The 17865-nt window shown below is 24.2% G+C and overlaps 5 protein-coding genes across 5 annotated transcripts; 1 reads left to right on the top strand and 4 right to left on the bottom strand.

Annotated features, from left to right (window-relative positions):
• Positions 1 to 60: 60 nt before the first annotated feature.
• On the bottom strand, positions 61 to 1061 carry MKS88_001710 (uncharacterized protein; the record flags this gene model as incomplete). Its single annotated transcript, XM_067214662.1, has 2 exons — positions 61 to 521; positions 548 to 1061. The coding sequence occupies 2 exons, from the start codon at positions 1059 to 1061 to the stop codon at positions 61 to 63; spliced, it is 975 nt and encodes a 324-aa protein (XP_067074597.1).
• A 2537-nt stretch (positions 1062 to 3598) lies between these two features.
• MKS88_001709 (merozoite surface protein 8) lies at positions 3599 to 5029 on the bottom strand (the record flags this gene model as incomplete). Its single annotated transcript, XM_067214661.1, has 1 exon — positions 3599 to 5029. One exon carries the CDS (start codon positions 5027 to 5029, stop codon positions 3599 to 3601), a length of 1431 nt encoding a protein of 476 aa, XP_067074596.1.
• A 3153-nt stretch (positions 5030 to 8182) lies between these two features.
• On the bottom strand, positions 8183 to 12051 carry MKS88_001708 (uncharacterized protein; the record flags this gene model as incomplete). The annotated part of the gene is made up of 7 exons (XM_067214660.1): positions 8183 to 8308; positions 8449 to 8550; positions 8789 to 8866; positions 8967 to 10411; positions 10564 to 10818; positions 11187 to 11258; positions 11607 to 12051. 7 exons carry the CDS (start codon positions 12049 to 12051, stop codon positions 8183 to 8185), a joined length of 2523 nt encoding a protein of 840 aa, XP_067074595.1.
• Positions 12052 to 12974: 923 nt separating this feature from the next.
• On the bottom strand, positions 12975 to 14329 carry MKS88_001707 (uncharacterized protein; the record flags this gene model as incomplete). The annotated part of the gene is made up of 2 exons (XM_067214659.1): positions 12975 to 13525; positions 13786 to 14329. The coding sequence occupies 2 exons, from the start codon at positions 14327 to 14329 to the stop codon at positions 12975 to 12977; spliced, it is 1095 nt and encodes a 364-aa protein (XP_067074594.1).
• A 1156-nt stretch (positions 14330 to 15485) lies between these two features.
• MKS88_001706 (DnaJ protein) lies at positions 15486 to 15947 on the top strand (the record flags this gene model as incomplete). Its single annotated transcript, XM_067214657.1, has 1 exon — positions 15486 to 15947. One exon carries the CDS (start codon positions 15486 to 15488, stop codon positions 15945 to 15947), a length of 462 nt encoding a protein of 153 aa, XP_067074593.1.
• Between the last annotated feature and the right edge of the window lie 1918 nt (positions 15948 to 17865).

The following is a 17865-nucleotide window of genomic DNA, read 5'->3' as shown; positions in this document are numbered from 1 at the left end:
TTTTTCTTCTTTTTTTACTTTTTCATTTTTCTTTCATGCTTTTTCCACAATTGCATTCTTTTATTCTTCAAAGGGATCGCTGTATTTTTTAACAGGATTATTGATTATTCTTTCCTTATCAGAACTTGATGAACCTTTATTTTTATAGGTTAAATTAAATTCGTTATTACTGTCATTATTGCCATTATTTCCATAATTATTTCTATTATTGTTTTTTCTAGTATTACTATTCTTGTTTTTGCCATTATTGTTACTACTGTTAAATGTATTGCCATTAATTTTGCTGTTATTGTTTCTATTATTATTGCTATTATTATTGTCATTAGTATTATTATTTTGCTTCTTACTGTTGTCACTGTCATTGTCTATTTGGTTCTTTTTACTGCTAATCTTTTGGTCTCTCATATTTTCTTGTCTTTTTTTTAACATATACCGTCTATCTTCTTCGAATATATCATATTTATTGTCAATTGAAGAACTACACCATGTTTCTACTTCTCCATTTTTTGAATTTGATTTATCTTTTTTTTTTTTTTTTTTTTATCACGGCTATCAGTTGGAAAGGGTTCATCAAAATTAGTGCTATTTTTATTTTCATCATCATAATCATTTCTTGAGAATAATAAGGACGCAAATTTTTCATTCTTTAAAGCTTTCTCTTTCATTTTTGCATTGGTGTTCTCTTGCTTCCGCTGCTTCTTTTTTTTCTTTCTTTTTACCTTTATATGTTTTTCTATTATAAGAAATTCTTCTACATCTGAATTATCTACTTTTTTTAACTTTACTTTTTTTTCATTCTCTAATATATCGTACAAATCATCAATATATACAATAGAATTACTTGTCTTACGATTACTATTATCATTAAGTGATACAATTTTGTTATTATACTTTTTAGTTGTCTCATCTTTGTTAAAATTTCTAATATATATATCATTGTAGTAATTGCCTTTATTCCAACTACAGTTGCTATCGCTCCTAAAATCGAAACGATTATTGAATTTTTCATTCGACGATTTGTTTCTCCTAGTTCCAATAACCTTCTTACAGCCATTTCCCATGATACAAAAAAATAAAGGTCCCAGAAAAAGGAAAAAAATTGAAAAAAAGGAGGAAGGAACAAAGAAATGAAGAACAAAAAGGAAGAAACTTAAATGGACAAAAAAGAGCCAAAATATTCAATTTTCTTCACAATAATTAAGCTTCTTCTCATTCTGCAAACTCTTTCACAATTTGCAAATTTTCCTCAGCTTACAAAACAACAAAAAAGAATACTTACACTTCAAATAAATTAAAGGAATAGGTACGAAAAAAAAAAAAAAAAAAAACTACGAACAAATCAAACGTCAAATCAAAAATTCGCACATGAAATAATTTGTATTTATTATAGCATGAATAATTTCATGTACAAATAAAAAATTACATAAAAATTTAGTCTCACATGTAAAATGATAATATTTTTTTCCTGATATACTATAATTTCTCATTCCTATACTACTCGTTAAATATATAAATAAATATATATATATGTATGTGTATATATTTTTAATTATCAGAACAAAAAAAAAGGATAGGGTGTACCTATACACTTCTCAAAAAATTGTCCATAGTAAAATTCAGTAAATTTCCGGTTTTTACTTGTCTTAATGATTACTTGTGAATAAATAAGACGAAAGTCATAATAATAAGCAATTAAAAAACATAAATCAAGAAATACAAGCTCATCACCATCTTTAACGGAAACAATTTTGTTCTATTGTCTCTCATGAATGCAAATTAAAAAAAGAATAAAAAAAATATAAATACAAATACAAATATAAATATAAATATAAATACAGATACAGATACAGATACAAACACAAACACAAATACATATACAAATGCATATACAAATACATATACAAATACAAATAAAATGTTGCATTTAATTAAGCACAGTACGTAATATTTTAACAAAGTTCAAGCATTTTAAAGAAAAAATTTAAATGAAATACAGATAAATAAATATTTGCTAATGTTTAATTATCAACAAGAATATTTTTTATTTTTCAATATGTTTTGTAATGTAATAAATGAAATAAAAAAAAAAAAAAAAGAAAATTAAGCAACATGAAACTGTTACTATTTTAACAACTTCGAAAGGAAAAACAAAAATAAGTATTTAACAAAGCTATTAAAATAAACGTAAACAATATTTATATACACTTTCCTTTCACTTTTATTTGAGTTTTTTTTTTTTTTTTTTTAAGTTTCCCATATTAATGGCCTCTTTTTTTCTACAAAATATCATAATTTAAAAGAAAACATTTGTGTAAATATTAGACAATTTATACTCAGCCTTCAAAAAATTTATAAAATACTAAAAAACAAAAAAAAAAAAAACACATTTTTCCAATAATTCGTATTTTACGTTCAATAATTAAATTATAGAAGACCAATTTAAATGTTAACAAAATAATGTAAGTACTTTGAATTTTTTATAAATCTTAATTTTTGTGAGAAAAAAAAAAAAACAAAAAAAAAACCATTCTTTATCATTTGTGCTCACCAACAAACATATTGTCTATATAAATATGCACATGTTCATTTAAATGTGTACATGTGTATTAAGAGATATATTTAAAATTGCACATGCGAATAATGGGGTAAGTAAACCTGTATACAAGTACCTGATTTTTAATTCGCACTTAAAGATATACACTGCTGGGCCACTTTATTTGCACTTTTTTTACTTTTTCTTTATACCCATGAAAGATAAAAATGAACTTCATTTGTCCTCTAAACTTTTACTTCACTAGTTTTAACTGAAATGTGAAAAATGATTAGCATATTTTTTATATTCATTATAAAATAGGAACATTTAAATGGCGTATTAATAGAAGAAATATAAAAAAATAAAAAATAGCTAAAAATACAATGTCAAAAAATGAATACTTTTATAAACACGACTAAGTATGATGACTATTAAAACATAGCACTAAAAAGATACAAAAATATCCCACGAAACAAAGTAATCGAGAGCTAAAAAAACATACTATATGTTGCTAGGAATATATTTAACATCGGTTAAAGATAAAAAATCCAATTTTTAATTAAAGGTCTTATATCTAAATGGGCTGTAATGGTTGTATCAATGAGGTTTTAAAATAAGAAAAAGGGGGGGGTAAAGGAGTTTAAAAATAAAAAAAAATCTTTATTAGTAAAAGTCAATAATAACTTTGTTAAAGGTATTAAACACGTTTACAAAATACAAATTAATGAAGCGTCCGGGAAAAATATAAATTATAACGGTAACTATTAATCAGCAATGTGCTACAAAAACGAAAAACATGCTTCATAAACCCCATACGCATTCTGTTATTACAGTAACATTAACATTTAAAAAAATATATGAATAACCGTATAAAATGAAAGGGAATATAAGATAACTAATGTTTTGCTAGACTCTTTAAAAAAATAAACAGAATTTGCGGAAAAAAAAAAAAATATACATATATATATATATATATATGTATGTGCACAATTGTACATACATATTTAATCATAAACACAGCGAATGTATAAAACTACACAGTACTTCGAAAAAAAAACCACTTAACTAAAATAAGTATATATACATGATAACTAATATAAAGAAAATAAAGTTGTTGATTGAATTAAAAACGGTGTTTGAACAGTATATTCCATCTCCTTCGAAGTTTTCTTTACATTCGCATACAATTTTTTTGTCTAAAAATGAACATGTTGCATTAATATCACATCCACCATTGTTATTATTACAATCCATAGTATCATCTCTTACACAGTTCATTTCATTATCTAGTTTAACATCACTATATCCTGGAAGGCATCTACAAGTTTCTTCACCATTTATTACGTAACAATTTGAATTCAAAGGGCATTTTTTATGTTCACAAACTTTATTTTTATCTAAGAACTGAAGTGCAAATTGTTTTACGGATGTTCCTTTGTGTTGTGCCTGTACTGGTATTAACATTTTTGCTTTTTTATCAATACCTATTTTAAAAAATTTTGCTGACGATTTTTTAAGAATATTAACTAAATCATCCTTAATTTTGTTATTGATATTCATTCCTGAGTGAACAGAGTTAACAACTTTTTCAAGTGCACTGGATTCTAATTTTAAATTTAATGCTTCTATTACATGTGTTATATCATAGTAAAACTCGGAAGGCTCATTTTTTAATATATAATTGATAAGTTCAAAATCAGATATGTAATCATTTAAGTCAAATGAATCACTATTTATAAAATTATCATTAATCTTATTAAACAAATTTTCTAATAATTCTAGTAAAAAATCTTCCATACCCAAAATTTTTTTGGTTAATCCTTTTTTAATCTTATCATATGATTTCTTTAATTGGGGGTCATCTTTATTAAAACAGTTCTTAAGTATTTCTTCTGCATTTTTATAATTATTTTCACAAGTTCTTGATATTTTTTCTCTAAATAATAAAATCTTCTTTAACATCTTAAGGTCATATTCTCCAATGACTTTTTTTTTGTTTGTTTCTCCGTCTTCTTCATCAAATAATTTTATATTATACTTATCTAAAACACTATAATCACCATCTAGTAATAATTGAACACTTTCCAATTCATCAACAATTTTAATAACCTTTTTCAATGCTTCTTCTTTTTTTTTGGTAATATTTTCTTCATTATCATCATTATGTTTATTTCCTAATTCAACTACGTTCTTTGTGTTCTTTGAATGGTCAGAATTAGCATTTTGGTCCTTGTTATTACCAGTTGTGTTTACATTTTTTCTGACATTGTTTTCTGAGTTATCACTATTATTATTATCATTATTATTATTATCATTGTTGTTACCATCATTGTTCAGAGACATATCACCACCATTATTAGCATCCTTATTATTGCTATTGATTCTGTTTGATACGTCATCCCCATTATTCGTAGAATCAACTCTACCTTCTACAACACTCTTACAATAAAATATTACATATATTATAAAAATAAATACGTGCGAATTTTTCTTCATCGTTATTTTTTACTTCAATAATCGTAAATTAAACTAGGATACTAAAATAATATTATCACAAAATTTAAGCGAATTTTTATATATATGCAGTATATACGTTATATCTTGAAATCAATTCAAGGTATTCTTCAGTATATACATATATAAAAATATATATGTTTATAAATTAACAATAACACAAGTATCAGCCTATATATTAATATATATTATATATATATATATATATATATATATATATATATATATATATATATATTTTTATTACTACAATTGTAACAACCTAAAAGATATATATACCATATAATATTATTCTAAAAAATTACAGTACTTAAATATTAACTCTTTTTAAAATAATATTCAAATATTTTGCAAATATTTTGCAAATATTTTTCATTAAATTCAATAAATATAAATAAATGTGTTAAAATAAAAATTCAAAATTACATTCCTTCTTAATATTGTAAAAATGTTTATTTAAACATTTTAATTTGTTTTATATATAAAAGTAACATACATATACTAATATATATAAATATGCATAATATTATATATATATTTTATTATAAGGGGAAAAATATATGTTTTTTTTTTAATTTTAATTTTTTAAAATGAAATTAATAAAACATCATTTCGTAGCAGTGAAGAAAAAAATAGGCTTAATACATACTTTAAAAAATAACTAGATTATTATACGGCAAATTATATATGTATACATACATACATATATATTTATGTAATAAATCACCCATAATAACTAGGATCATATCACTTATGTATAAACCTATATTCTCTTTTTTTTTAATATTCAATTATATATACCATATGCTAGTACCGCATGCAGTAAAAAAAAATAAAAAATATATATATATTACATATATATTGTATTAATTAGAAAAACATACTACGGTATACTATACACCCCTTCTGTTAATTGTATATACAAATGATTTTCGTATTAATTTTTGCGCTACATATTCATAAAAATAGGAAAAAAAATTAAAAACATTAAAAAATATATATAAGGTTGATTATATATTTTAACAATTTTACTGTTATTATATTATTTATTTATTTTTTTTTTTTTTTGTACTAAAATACTTTTAAGTTGTATTTTTCAAGATAATTTTTAATAAATTTGAATAAAAAAAAAAAAGAGAAATGTATAAAAAGAACGATTTTAAAAAGTTCATAAATATTAGGTGGTATCTTAATTATATGTACACAAAAATTGTACATTTCCTTTTTAGGAGCGAAAACTTTTTTTAGAGAACCTTTAGTGCCTTAACTTTCATGAGATAAATATCCTTTGCATGTACTTTGAAAATATATGAGCAAAATGGTTTACATAAAAAATACGAAGAAATATATTAACTTTCGCATAAAATGCTAATAACTATGTATATTAACATTGCCATAAAAAACGAATAAATATTATAATATCACTCTCTCTTTTTAGTTTTTTTTAAAAAATAATGAAACTGCATACATATATTTAAATGATACATTTGTAAATATTTGGAATAATTCAAGTTTTAAGTTTATTATTTAATATATATATGCTAAGCTTAAACAGGATATATATAATTTATTTATGAAATATTTGCATTAACGGACAAGGGTGGCTACTAAAAGTAAACTGAAACGAAATAATATTATACAATTAAGTGTTTATGCCTTTTCATAATTATTGCAAAATGTATGAATTTATTTTCATATTTTGTAACAGTAATTAAGCGTCTATTAAAACACATAATATTTAATTCTTATCCTTTTTTTTTTTTTTCATTTGTAACGTTAATTAGCATGTATAACCTTTGGGAATACGTATATTTTAAAGATCCCCCTATATTTGCAGTTAATGTTTATTTTTATTAGCTTTTTTATTGTGTAATAGTAAACTTAAGAATAATGAATAAGCACATATAAAAAGTTTACTCTTTTCGTTTATCGTTCCACACCATATAAGGAAAAATAATTGAGGTTAATTTTTGCTCTTTGAAAAATGAATGACTTAAACAGAGGCATCACATGCTTTTTCGTATACACAACATTTTACAGACTTTCAAAAAATTATTTTGTAAGTCCCTTGGTGTTTTCGTATCGTCTGAATATTTATACGTTCATATATATATATATATGTATGTGTGTTAACCGCATTGTATAGTGTTAACACTTTATTTGTGTACCCTACACATAACTAAACATCTAATAATATTATGATCATGCGTATATAATGGATACATATATACCATATATATAATATGTACATAATGTGCAGAGACAAAAGAAAAAGGTGCTCCTATTATTCGTACCTTTTTATTTTATGTAAAGAGGATCAAACAGAAATTACCTTAAATATTTGCAATGCTATATTTAATTCCACGTTGAGTTTTTTTATTAAAGAAAAAATAGTAAAAATATTTTGTTTAATGCCATAGGGGAAAATGCATGTCTTTTAAATTTTATAATATATATGGAGATCATCAACGAGTATATAGATATGGTACCATTCAAAAAAAAAAAAAAAAAAAAAAAAAAAATTCTGTTTATTCTTATTTGACCAAATTAATGTTTAATTTTTTAAAAGTAGGTAATCAAAGGGCATCCTAAAAATTTGTTGATAAGGGTCTTCAATTGAGCATACGCTCATTATTCAATAAGTATATATTTATCTCAACAAATTCACTGTGATAAAATTTTTTTTTTTAAATAAAGCTTAAAAGAGATGCATCAATATATTCATTTGTTCCTGTATTTATCTTCGCATATGTGATCCTGTTTATGTTTACGCAAATGTGTCAATTCAAGCAGATATAGAAGTTAATATACCGTTCTCATATTTCCATCTAGATCTATGTTTTTTTTTTTTTCCCATTCTAGCCACGTTATTTGGGAAAAAATGTTTCCATGTCAGAAGTTTTGTATTCCATTCTTTTTTGTGCAGATGACTTTTCATACCTTCTAATAATTTTTTTCAAATTTACCTAAAAAGTCCTAAAAAGGTCATAAGCAGTTTCAGCATATACATGTAAAAATGTAAAAGAATATGTATATATATAAATATATGTATGTACATACAGAGAAGTGTATACATATGAATATGTACTTAATTAAAGAGTAGAATTTTTAAAGCATTTATTTTTAGTATTTTTGTTATCCTACATTTATAGAATCATGTAATTTATTTATTCTATTCGTTAAGCATATCTTTTCTTTCTTTGTTTTTATATCTTCACAAATGGAGTATATAAAATCCAGAGATCTTTCCATTTCCTTTTTCTGTGAAAGAGAAATAACAGTGTTGGTAATTTTGCTTCTTTCTGCTCATGCATTAAAGGGGTAGTATGCCTTACATAGACCTATAACTATGCAAATAAAAACGCTCTTAGTTACGCAAGGCTTATCATCGTTCATATTACAAAAACAGTTTTTCTCCTTTCCACTTCCTCAAAATAATTATTTTTCTCCTTTTTAATTCTTGCTATGATTTCCTTCTGGGTGTTTATTACTACATCAGCTGTCTAATAAAATTCACAAACGGTAATTTGTGGGCATGTAGTCATACGGTTATGCGGCTATGCGGCTATGCGGTTATGCGGTTATGCAGTTATGTGATGAAGTGTGCATACGTCTTTATGTTCATGTGTTAACGGATGCACACGCGCTTAATTTCTTACATGTACATCAACATATTGATATATATAAGAAATGCAAAAAGGTGCGTAATTAGTTGCAGTAAAAAAAAGACATTTATCTTACGTATAATTTCTGTTCCGTATCTAAAAAAGCTTTCAGAAAAAAACTTAATTTGTCGTTTTGATCTTTTTCTTTCGCATTCTGATGGAAAATAAAGAAGAGCATAAAACAATTATTAAGTGTTGTGTCAACATCTTATCTTGTTTATTACAATGTTTCTGTTGTACATATAATCATTCACCTCAGTAGTTGAGGGTATGATGGCCTTAGAACTTTCTTTCGTGTTAGGAAGCGTTCCAATCGTATTTGAATAAATTTTGTCCTTCTTAATTGAACTGTTTAACCTTTTCATTTTTTCCTTTAATAAATTATTTTCATTATATAATTTCTTTACATAATTAGAATTTTTCATTACTTGATCATCTATAGAATTATCATATATAGTTGCTTCTTTTTTTGAGATTTTGTTTTTCAAACTTTCTATAATTTTGATCTTTTCAAAATGTTCGCTTTTATATTTTGTAATTTCCATTTCAAGATTTGATACTATTTTATTCTTTTCTTGCACCTCGTTTTGTAAATTAAATATTTTTTTATCCTTTTCATTTATTATATTTTTGCAATCATCATTTTCTTTTAACAAGGTATTAAACAGACTTCCCCCATCGTTACTACATAAAATGTTCCTTTTTTCTGTTGTTTTATTATTTTTTTCTTTTTTCATCTTTTTTTTGACTTTTTTATTAGCCTTTTTTTTGACTTTTTTTATCATCCTTCTTTTCATATCCTTCTTCAGTTTTATTTTCACATTAACAACTTTGCTTAAATTAAGATAATATATATTTTTGTAAAACTCAAAATCATAGGTTTGTTCACTGATAAAAAATGTAAAGTATGTTTTCGAATTTTTAAATATAAGTCTAATTAGTATTTCGAAAAGATGCATATGAAAAATTATTTCTTTTTTATTATACTTCGTAAATGTTTTCTCCCTATTATTATTCATTTCTTTAGTTGTATAATAATCGTTTAAAATACTGTCTTCTTTTTGTTGGATATCTATGAGGGTTTCATTTGTTCCAACTTTTTCCTCCTTTTCAAAGAGGCATTTTCGATGACTAACAAAATAAATAATTTTTTTCTTTAAATTAAGAGCTCTCTGACACTCTTGCGAATTGTTAAAAGGAAATATAAAATTAGAATAATCATTAATATTTTTTACCGAGTTTATAATCTTTTTATTAAATAAAAATAGTAACGTTTTCTCATTATTGCTATTATAAAAAATTTTATTCTTTTCTATATTACAAAGAGGAAAATTAATCAGATGTATAGATGTATGTTGATTGTTTATGGTAATTTTATACTTAAAAATAAAGCATACGTTAAGTGTTTTTCCTCTTCCTCTTTTAATTATTTCTACACACTTCCTAATAATGCGTTTCAAACATTCCCTCAAATGTTCTCCATTTTTTACTACCTTTTTTGCGGGTAAATTTTTACAACATTTGGGGTAATTAAAATTAGTACTGTCAAAATATTTTTTTATAAAACATCTATGACAAAAGGGGGTTGTTTTATTACTTCTATTACTTTTTCTATTTGTTTCCTTAAAAGACTTTACTTTTATCATATCGATTATTTTGCTATTTTTGTATGCCCATGATGAAATTGATATTTTAGTGTCTGTTAAAAAAAAAAAAAATTGAATTTGTAAGAACAATGCTAGAATAAAAAAGGATACAGTACAAAATAAATTTAGAGAAAAAAAAAAAAAAAAAAAAATATTGCCAGTTATACAAAACATATTAATGAAGGATGACACATTTTATAATTACTCTCATTGTTCAATATTACAACATAATCATATATGTCTAAAATTAGTCCTCTCTTTTTTTTTAAATAGTCTTCAAACATTTTACTCTTTTCATAGCTATTTTTGCTTTTCTTAACAGCACAATCTCCTTTTAAATTTTCCTCTGATATTTTATTTTTCTTCACTTCTTCTAACTCTTCTATATTCTGTTTGTTAATATGTTCCTCTGTCTCACCACATTTTGACATTTCCACATTTCCCCCTCTTTTTTTATTGCCTAAAAATTATAACTTTTTGTTTTTTTATCCCTTTTAATATTAATTTTGTTCAATTTATTATTTTTAAACAATTGTAAGCTAGGTGAACTTGCAGTGGAGCACAGTATATAATCACCCTCCGCACAAGCATGTACATAAATATATATACACATATATATACACATATATATACACATATATATACACATATATATACACATATATATACACATATATATACACATATATATACACATATATATACACATATATACACACACATATATACACATATATACCCACATATATACACACATATATATATTTATGTATATACGTGTTAAACTGCGCTTGTGAATACACAGTTAAAGATATAAACATTGCTCACCGTTGCCTAAATATTTCTTAAACAAGTGACCATAAAGAAAGACATTTTTTTCACCCTTCTGTGTGTCTACCCCTTTAAATTTTAATGTAACGAATTTTATATAAGAATAGTTTTGTATAGATAAGAAAAAAAAGAAAAGAAAAAAGTAAAAACACGAGGAACAATTATGAATTAAAGAGGGGATACTTAAAGCATATACTATATTCACAATTCGAGAGTATTAGAAATGTACTCCTTTTAACACATATGCACATATATATATATATATTATATATATATATATATATATATATATATATATATATATAGGTAGTATGTATATATTTATATATACATAATTATATGCCTATATATATTATACATCTATTTATTTATACATATTTGTATGCCTATATACACACAATTCCCATTTGTCATTACCAGTATTTACTATGGTCGTATTTCTTCCATTTTTTACATTTCGGATTATCTTGTTAAGCAATTTTTTATAAGAACTTGAATTATTATTTACTCCACTACTTTTTTCAATTAATAAATTGTTCATAGGATTTCCATGCGAGTCAGTAAAATTGTGCTCGTGTGTTACTTCCTTCTTTTCACCATCAAGTTTGTCAGATATGTTCTTATCATGTGCAGCTTCCTTGTTTTTCCTCTTCTTCTTTGTCTTATTCAAAATGTAATTAATATTCCAATTTTTTTTTATTAAAGATTTTTTCGTTTTATAGTTATACAAAACATATTTAACTACCATATTTTTACTGAACTTTTTTTGTGTTGGTATAAGTTTCTTTATTAAGTCTTTCTCTACCTTTAATTTATTTTCCATTTTACAAATGTACAAAAAAATATCGATTTTGTGATTCATCTTTTGGGAACAGTGCACACGTGCATATGTTTGTTCGGTTAAAGGGAAGGCACAGATAAATAGTGGATAAAAATTGAGTAACAAATAAACAATAAATGGGGAATAAATGGACAAATAATGAGTAATATAAAGAAGCGGACGAAAAATAAGTAAAAAAAATGAACGCAGCAAGATGAAGCAGCAAAAAATCTTTTTTTTTTTTTTTTTTTTTTTGTACTATTCTTGCATTCATGTGAACGCGAAAAAATATTTAGTAACATTTCCCTTTCTACGCCTATTTATTTTTTCTGTCAATACTAAAAAAATTCAAGCATTAATAACTCAGGAATATATTATACTGCAGTAACAAATATGGCAAATATAAAAAAAAAAAAAATTAAGACGCAAATTTAATAAGCTAAAAGAGCAACAACATGAAGACCATAAAAATTATTCTTAAACATGAATAGTCATGTCACACACATACATATATATATATATATGTATATATATATATAAATAGATAGATAGATAGATAGATGAATGCTCATATACAAATAATTTCAGTGTAACAATTTTAATTTTCTCAAATAATTTTTCTTCTCTAATTTTTCTATTCATACTCTACTGAGCAGTCATTTTTAACCTCTTTCCCATTTGTGCCAGCACTTTTAAACGCCTTAATAAAATCCAAATAGACAAATACACTATTCACAATTATAATAAAAATAATTTCTTAATTTATCTACAAAAAATTGGTATGTTATTCGACAAAACAATTATACTATGCTCCAGTGATAACACATACAATATATATGCATAAATAAATACTAATACACTTATATACGCCAACATATACACATATATATCTATATATACAAATACATACACATAACATATATACATACATACATACAATACAGCTCAAAAGACTCGGCGTAGCATCATTTTATCCCGAAAAATTTACACATAAATAATTTCTCCTCATCATTGTAATTAGACAAAAAAGTAAAAACGTCATTTTTCTTTTTCTCAATAATATCTTTTAAGCAAATATTTTTTTTATATAATGAAAATATGAACCTATAAAACTCAGTCGCATCAAAATCATTCAGTAAACACAGTCCTCTTTTTTTTAAACATTCAAAAAAATGTAAATTTTCAAAGTCATATTTATAGAAAATATAACATAAAGATGAAAGGGTATAAGTATCTTCTACTTTGTCTAAATTTGATATAATTTTCGGACAAAACATTTCACAGACTTTTGTATTACTTAACTCTAAATTGTAAAAACAGTTTAAAATGTTGTTCATATCTTGTATATTTAATTCGTATATAACGTTCGGCAAATAATTCATCATTTTCTTGAAAAAATCGTTGTAGTTATTCTTTTTTAATCTCTTGCTCAAAATGTTTAAAATTATCACGAACGAAATTCCATTCATTGAGGCGACTTGCCTGTCAATGTGTTTTACACTTGACACATAAATTCCTATAAATACAAAAAATACAAAAAAATGGAAAAAATAGCAAAGTAGAAAAATGGAAAAAAAAAAAAAAATATAAAAAAAAAGATAAATTGCAATATAACAGCATATAATATAGGAAAAAATCACATGTATGCATACACCTATTCACGTATTTATTTCAACGAAATGTTAAATATGTAAAAGGACAAAAAAAAAAAAAAAAAATATAAATACAAATAGAAACATAAACAGAAACGGAAATCGATGCTTCGATCGAAATTACCGGTATCCTTGTTATACAAATGAAAAGACTGAAGAATCAACGCAAAATCACGTAAATTAAATAAATGTAGGCTCTTTTTAACTCTTAAGCTGTATATTTGCCAAAATGATAACTTCTTCCTTAACTCGAGATTTTTATTTTGTGAAGTTATTATTACTTTTTCCAAATTGTTATCATTACCTGTTAAGAGATCGCTATCCTCAGTACTGTAATCATTAACTGTGATATCATTTTCTAAATTTTTCTCGTTTTTTGCTTCTATTGACTTAATTTCCTTCCTACCTCCATATCTTTTGAAATTAATATTTTCATAATCAGCATTCGAGTTCTCTGATTTACCCGAAATGGTTCTTATTAGATCCACAGCCGTGCTTCTTAATTTATTTACATCACCGAATAATAAAACATTCTCATACTTATGATTTATTTTTTTTAAAACAAAATGCTTATCTTTAAAAACACTATCGCTACTACCACTGTAAATGGGCATACACAATCGTCTGCCAACTCCACCTCCTAATTGTTTGCAGCTTAATGATATCATATCCTTTTTCTATTTGCTCAGCAGTGATTAATGCTTCGTTTTGAAAAAGGTCAAAATGAAGCGAAAAAAAAAATTATGTTCAAAAATGGAAAGAATTTCCTTCATTTACTGGAAGGATGAAATGAATTAACTCATCCTTGTTTTATAGTAACTTTGGTAGTATGTAAAGTTATATGCATCGTATACATCTAGGTGTGCATATGCACTTTACCATTCGCATAGATGTGTATACCTACTTATTCAAATGTATACATATATGCTTTTTCCATCATTCAGGTAAATCTAATAATAATTAGGGGTATAAGTTATTAATGAAAAGGGAAAAGGCAAATTTTGATACGTCACGTAATTCTACAAAATTGCTCATCCCTCTCATAACACAATAATGAGTTCACAACAACATAGAAAAACGAAAAAAAAAAAGAAGCTCAAATTAAGATTAAAATGAAAATGAATACCAAAATAAACTTCCTACCGAAATGTTCAAATCGTCAAGAGGATGGGCGAAACAATATAAATGTAACATATAAAAATTCATTAAAAATGCTAGGAGAAAGTTACATAAAAGATTAAGTAATACATACTCGCATAATGCATTATTACACGCATGCAGTGAATATACAAATGTATAATGCTCCAGATTAACGCACTAATAAAATTATATAAAAGAAATATAAAAAACCTTATGGAAAATTGTCACAGAAATAAAAAAGAAATAGCATGATTTACTATAATAAGGAAACAGTTAAAAGTAAAGGGATAAAATAATTTAAAAAAAAAAAAAAAAAAAAGCATGACTTATGTCAAATGAAAATGTATTAAGTTTATGATGTGACAAATTACAGAAAGTGGAAGACCACTGAAAAATTAAAAAAATATATAATATTTATTTAAACCTTTTAAAAAAGGGACTAATAACAATGTAAAAAAAAAAAAAATATATATATATATATATATAAAAAAGAAAAAGCCTTCAGTTTTTTGAAAGAAAAAAAAAAATTCATAAACAGAAATGCTGATTTACAAAACAAAACGAACAGTGGAAAATGACAATCACATGATTAACAAAACAAAGCAAAAACTGATGATCTATAATATAGAATGATTTTACTACTGTACAACGCTAATAAATGAAGAATATATTATAAAAAGAAAAATGACAAATAGCATATACAGAAACCCTTATTCCATTTTGAATGTTGAAAAAAATTGCGACATTGAAACTGCAAAAAAACAATTCAAAAAGTTGGCAATAATTTATCACCCAGATAAGCAAAACTATCATTTAAATAAGGAAAAGGAGAAGGAAATAATGCGAGAAAATAGCAAAATAAACAAAGAAAGGCAACAGGTGAAAACAGAAAATATCGATTTCGTAACCGTAGTTTGGGCGTACGAACAAATTTTAAAAGAAATTCAATGTAGTAACAAATTAGAAAAATACGAAAATGCATTGAATATTAAGAAAAAAGACTTGGAATATATTAGCGAAGAGAATACGTACCTTTATTTTTGCCGTTGTGGTGATTTTTTTCTTTTTAAAAAAAATTTATATTTCGAATATTACGTTATATATGCATGTCAAAGTTGCTCATCCTCAGTTTATTTAATTCCATAATTACATCAATACACAAGACTTGTCCTTTTGTTTTACCGTAAAATATGAAAATAAGGAAAGCTCTTCTTTAAAAATAAACATTTTAACATTTTTATTCCGTAAATATAAAAAAAAAAAAAAACAAAATGTTAAATTATAATACAAATTTTTCCTTCAAAAAAGAAAAATATATGATACATTTACAAATTATCATAAACTAAAATTCTCCCCCCTCTTTACAGCATGAAAAAGTTGGTTGCTCCTTATTTTGTTTTATTTTATTTTATTATTTTTTTTTTTAATGCCTTTCAGTAGTATAACTTTTATTATATATCATCCCGTATGTTGACAATTCTGCATTGTTATGTAAAGGGCGTAATACCACTGCCCTTACTCTCTATAATAATATAATTCTCCATACTGTTTATTACACCGAATAGTACTTACTGATAAGTGGTATGAGCCTTTTTAAATTATTCATTCGTTATTTTTGTTTTTGCATGATTTTTTTTTTTTTTATATCTTTATTTAATTTTACTTTTACTAATGCATTTAATTTTGTATTTAATTTTATTTAAGGTTTTTAAGTTTCATTTAATGTTTCCCCCATTTGAAGGTTTACATATTAAAATAACAGGGAAAAGGGGAAACCCATGCTAAATATATAAAAAGTGAGCAATTAAAAAACAAACTTATATTTAATTTTTACTTAAAACTCAATAATTCGTGTCAACATTCAAATTTTGAGAAATTTCAGAAGATGCCTTGGTTACAATAGTGTGTGTCTCGTACCTATGCACAAAAATAAAAATAAATAAATAAATAAAATATTGTTGAAATCATAAAAAAAGAATATTTTTACGTCCCGTTATAGGCTAGCAAATTGTATATATGTACGCATTGCCATAAGCACAAAGATTAATGCATATATACATAAAAAGAAATATATATGTCCGTATATATATATACGTATACGTATTATATATGCGTATATGTACACGCAGATGTACTAACATTCGATCCATGCATTTAGCTAAACATATTTGCTCATTCTTCCCCATCTGCTCGGAAAATTTTTGACCAAAACATTTTTCGAAACAAGTCTTTCTCACTTGCTAAAAATAGAGAAAAAAAAAGGTCAAATTTTACTACAATTTGTTTTGAAGCAAAGAAAAAGAAAAAAAAGAAATTTAAAATAATATAAAACAAAAAAATTACATTGTTTAGAATCTGAAATATCATCATCCCTAAGGCATTTTGTGCGTTTTCCATACTTCGATTAATGTCCATATTTTTTCTTCCTGTTTTCGTCTTTTTCTTTTTTTTTTTTTTTTTTGCTTATCAATTTATAAAATAAAAACAGTTATAAATTAAAATAATAAAAAAGGTTATAAATATAGTACTCTTTTTATTATATATTCCAAAAAAAAAAAAGGGGAAGAAAAAGTAAACGATAAAAAAGCTTAATTCAGTAATATTGTAAAAACAAAAAGCAAAATAGAAAAATTAAAAAATAATATAATAATTTTAGAGAAATATCTTAAGAGCAGCACTTTACGTATGGTGTAAGCAAAACTATGACGAAATAATGTTAGCACTACATTAAAAGGTTTAATACGTTTATACAAAGTACAACATAAAAAATATAGTTCTTTTAAAATTGAAAAAAGATCGAAGATCTTTTTAAAACATTAAGAAAAAAAATATAAATTGTGATGAGAAATGAAAATATTTTTATGTATGTATTAATTGATTCATTATTCATATGATACAATTAAAAAAAATATTTTAAGTTAGTAGTATTACACGAAAAATAAGAGAAATAGCAAAAATGCACAAAATTAGTAGGAACATTAAGATAAATAATAATTTAAATAAAATTATATATCAAAGCATAAATTACTAACTTAAATACAACATGTGAATAAAGGAGACGTGA

The sequence above is a fragment of the Plasmodium brasilianum genome, chromosome 6 (assembly GCF_023973825.1).
Source record: "Plasmodium brasilianum strain Bolivian I chromosome 6, whole genome shotgun sequence".
Lineage (NCBI taxonomy): Eukaryota > Apicomplexa > Aconoidasida > Haemosporida > Plasmodiidae > Plasmodium > Plasmodium brasilianum.
This window is presented reverse-complemented; position numbering and strand designations above follow the sequence as displayed.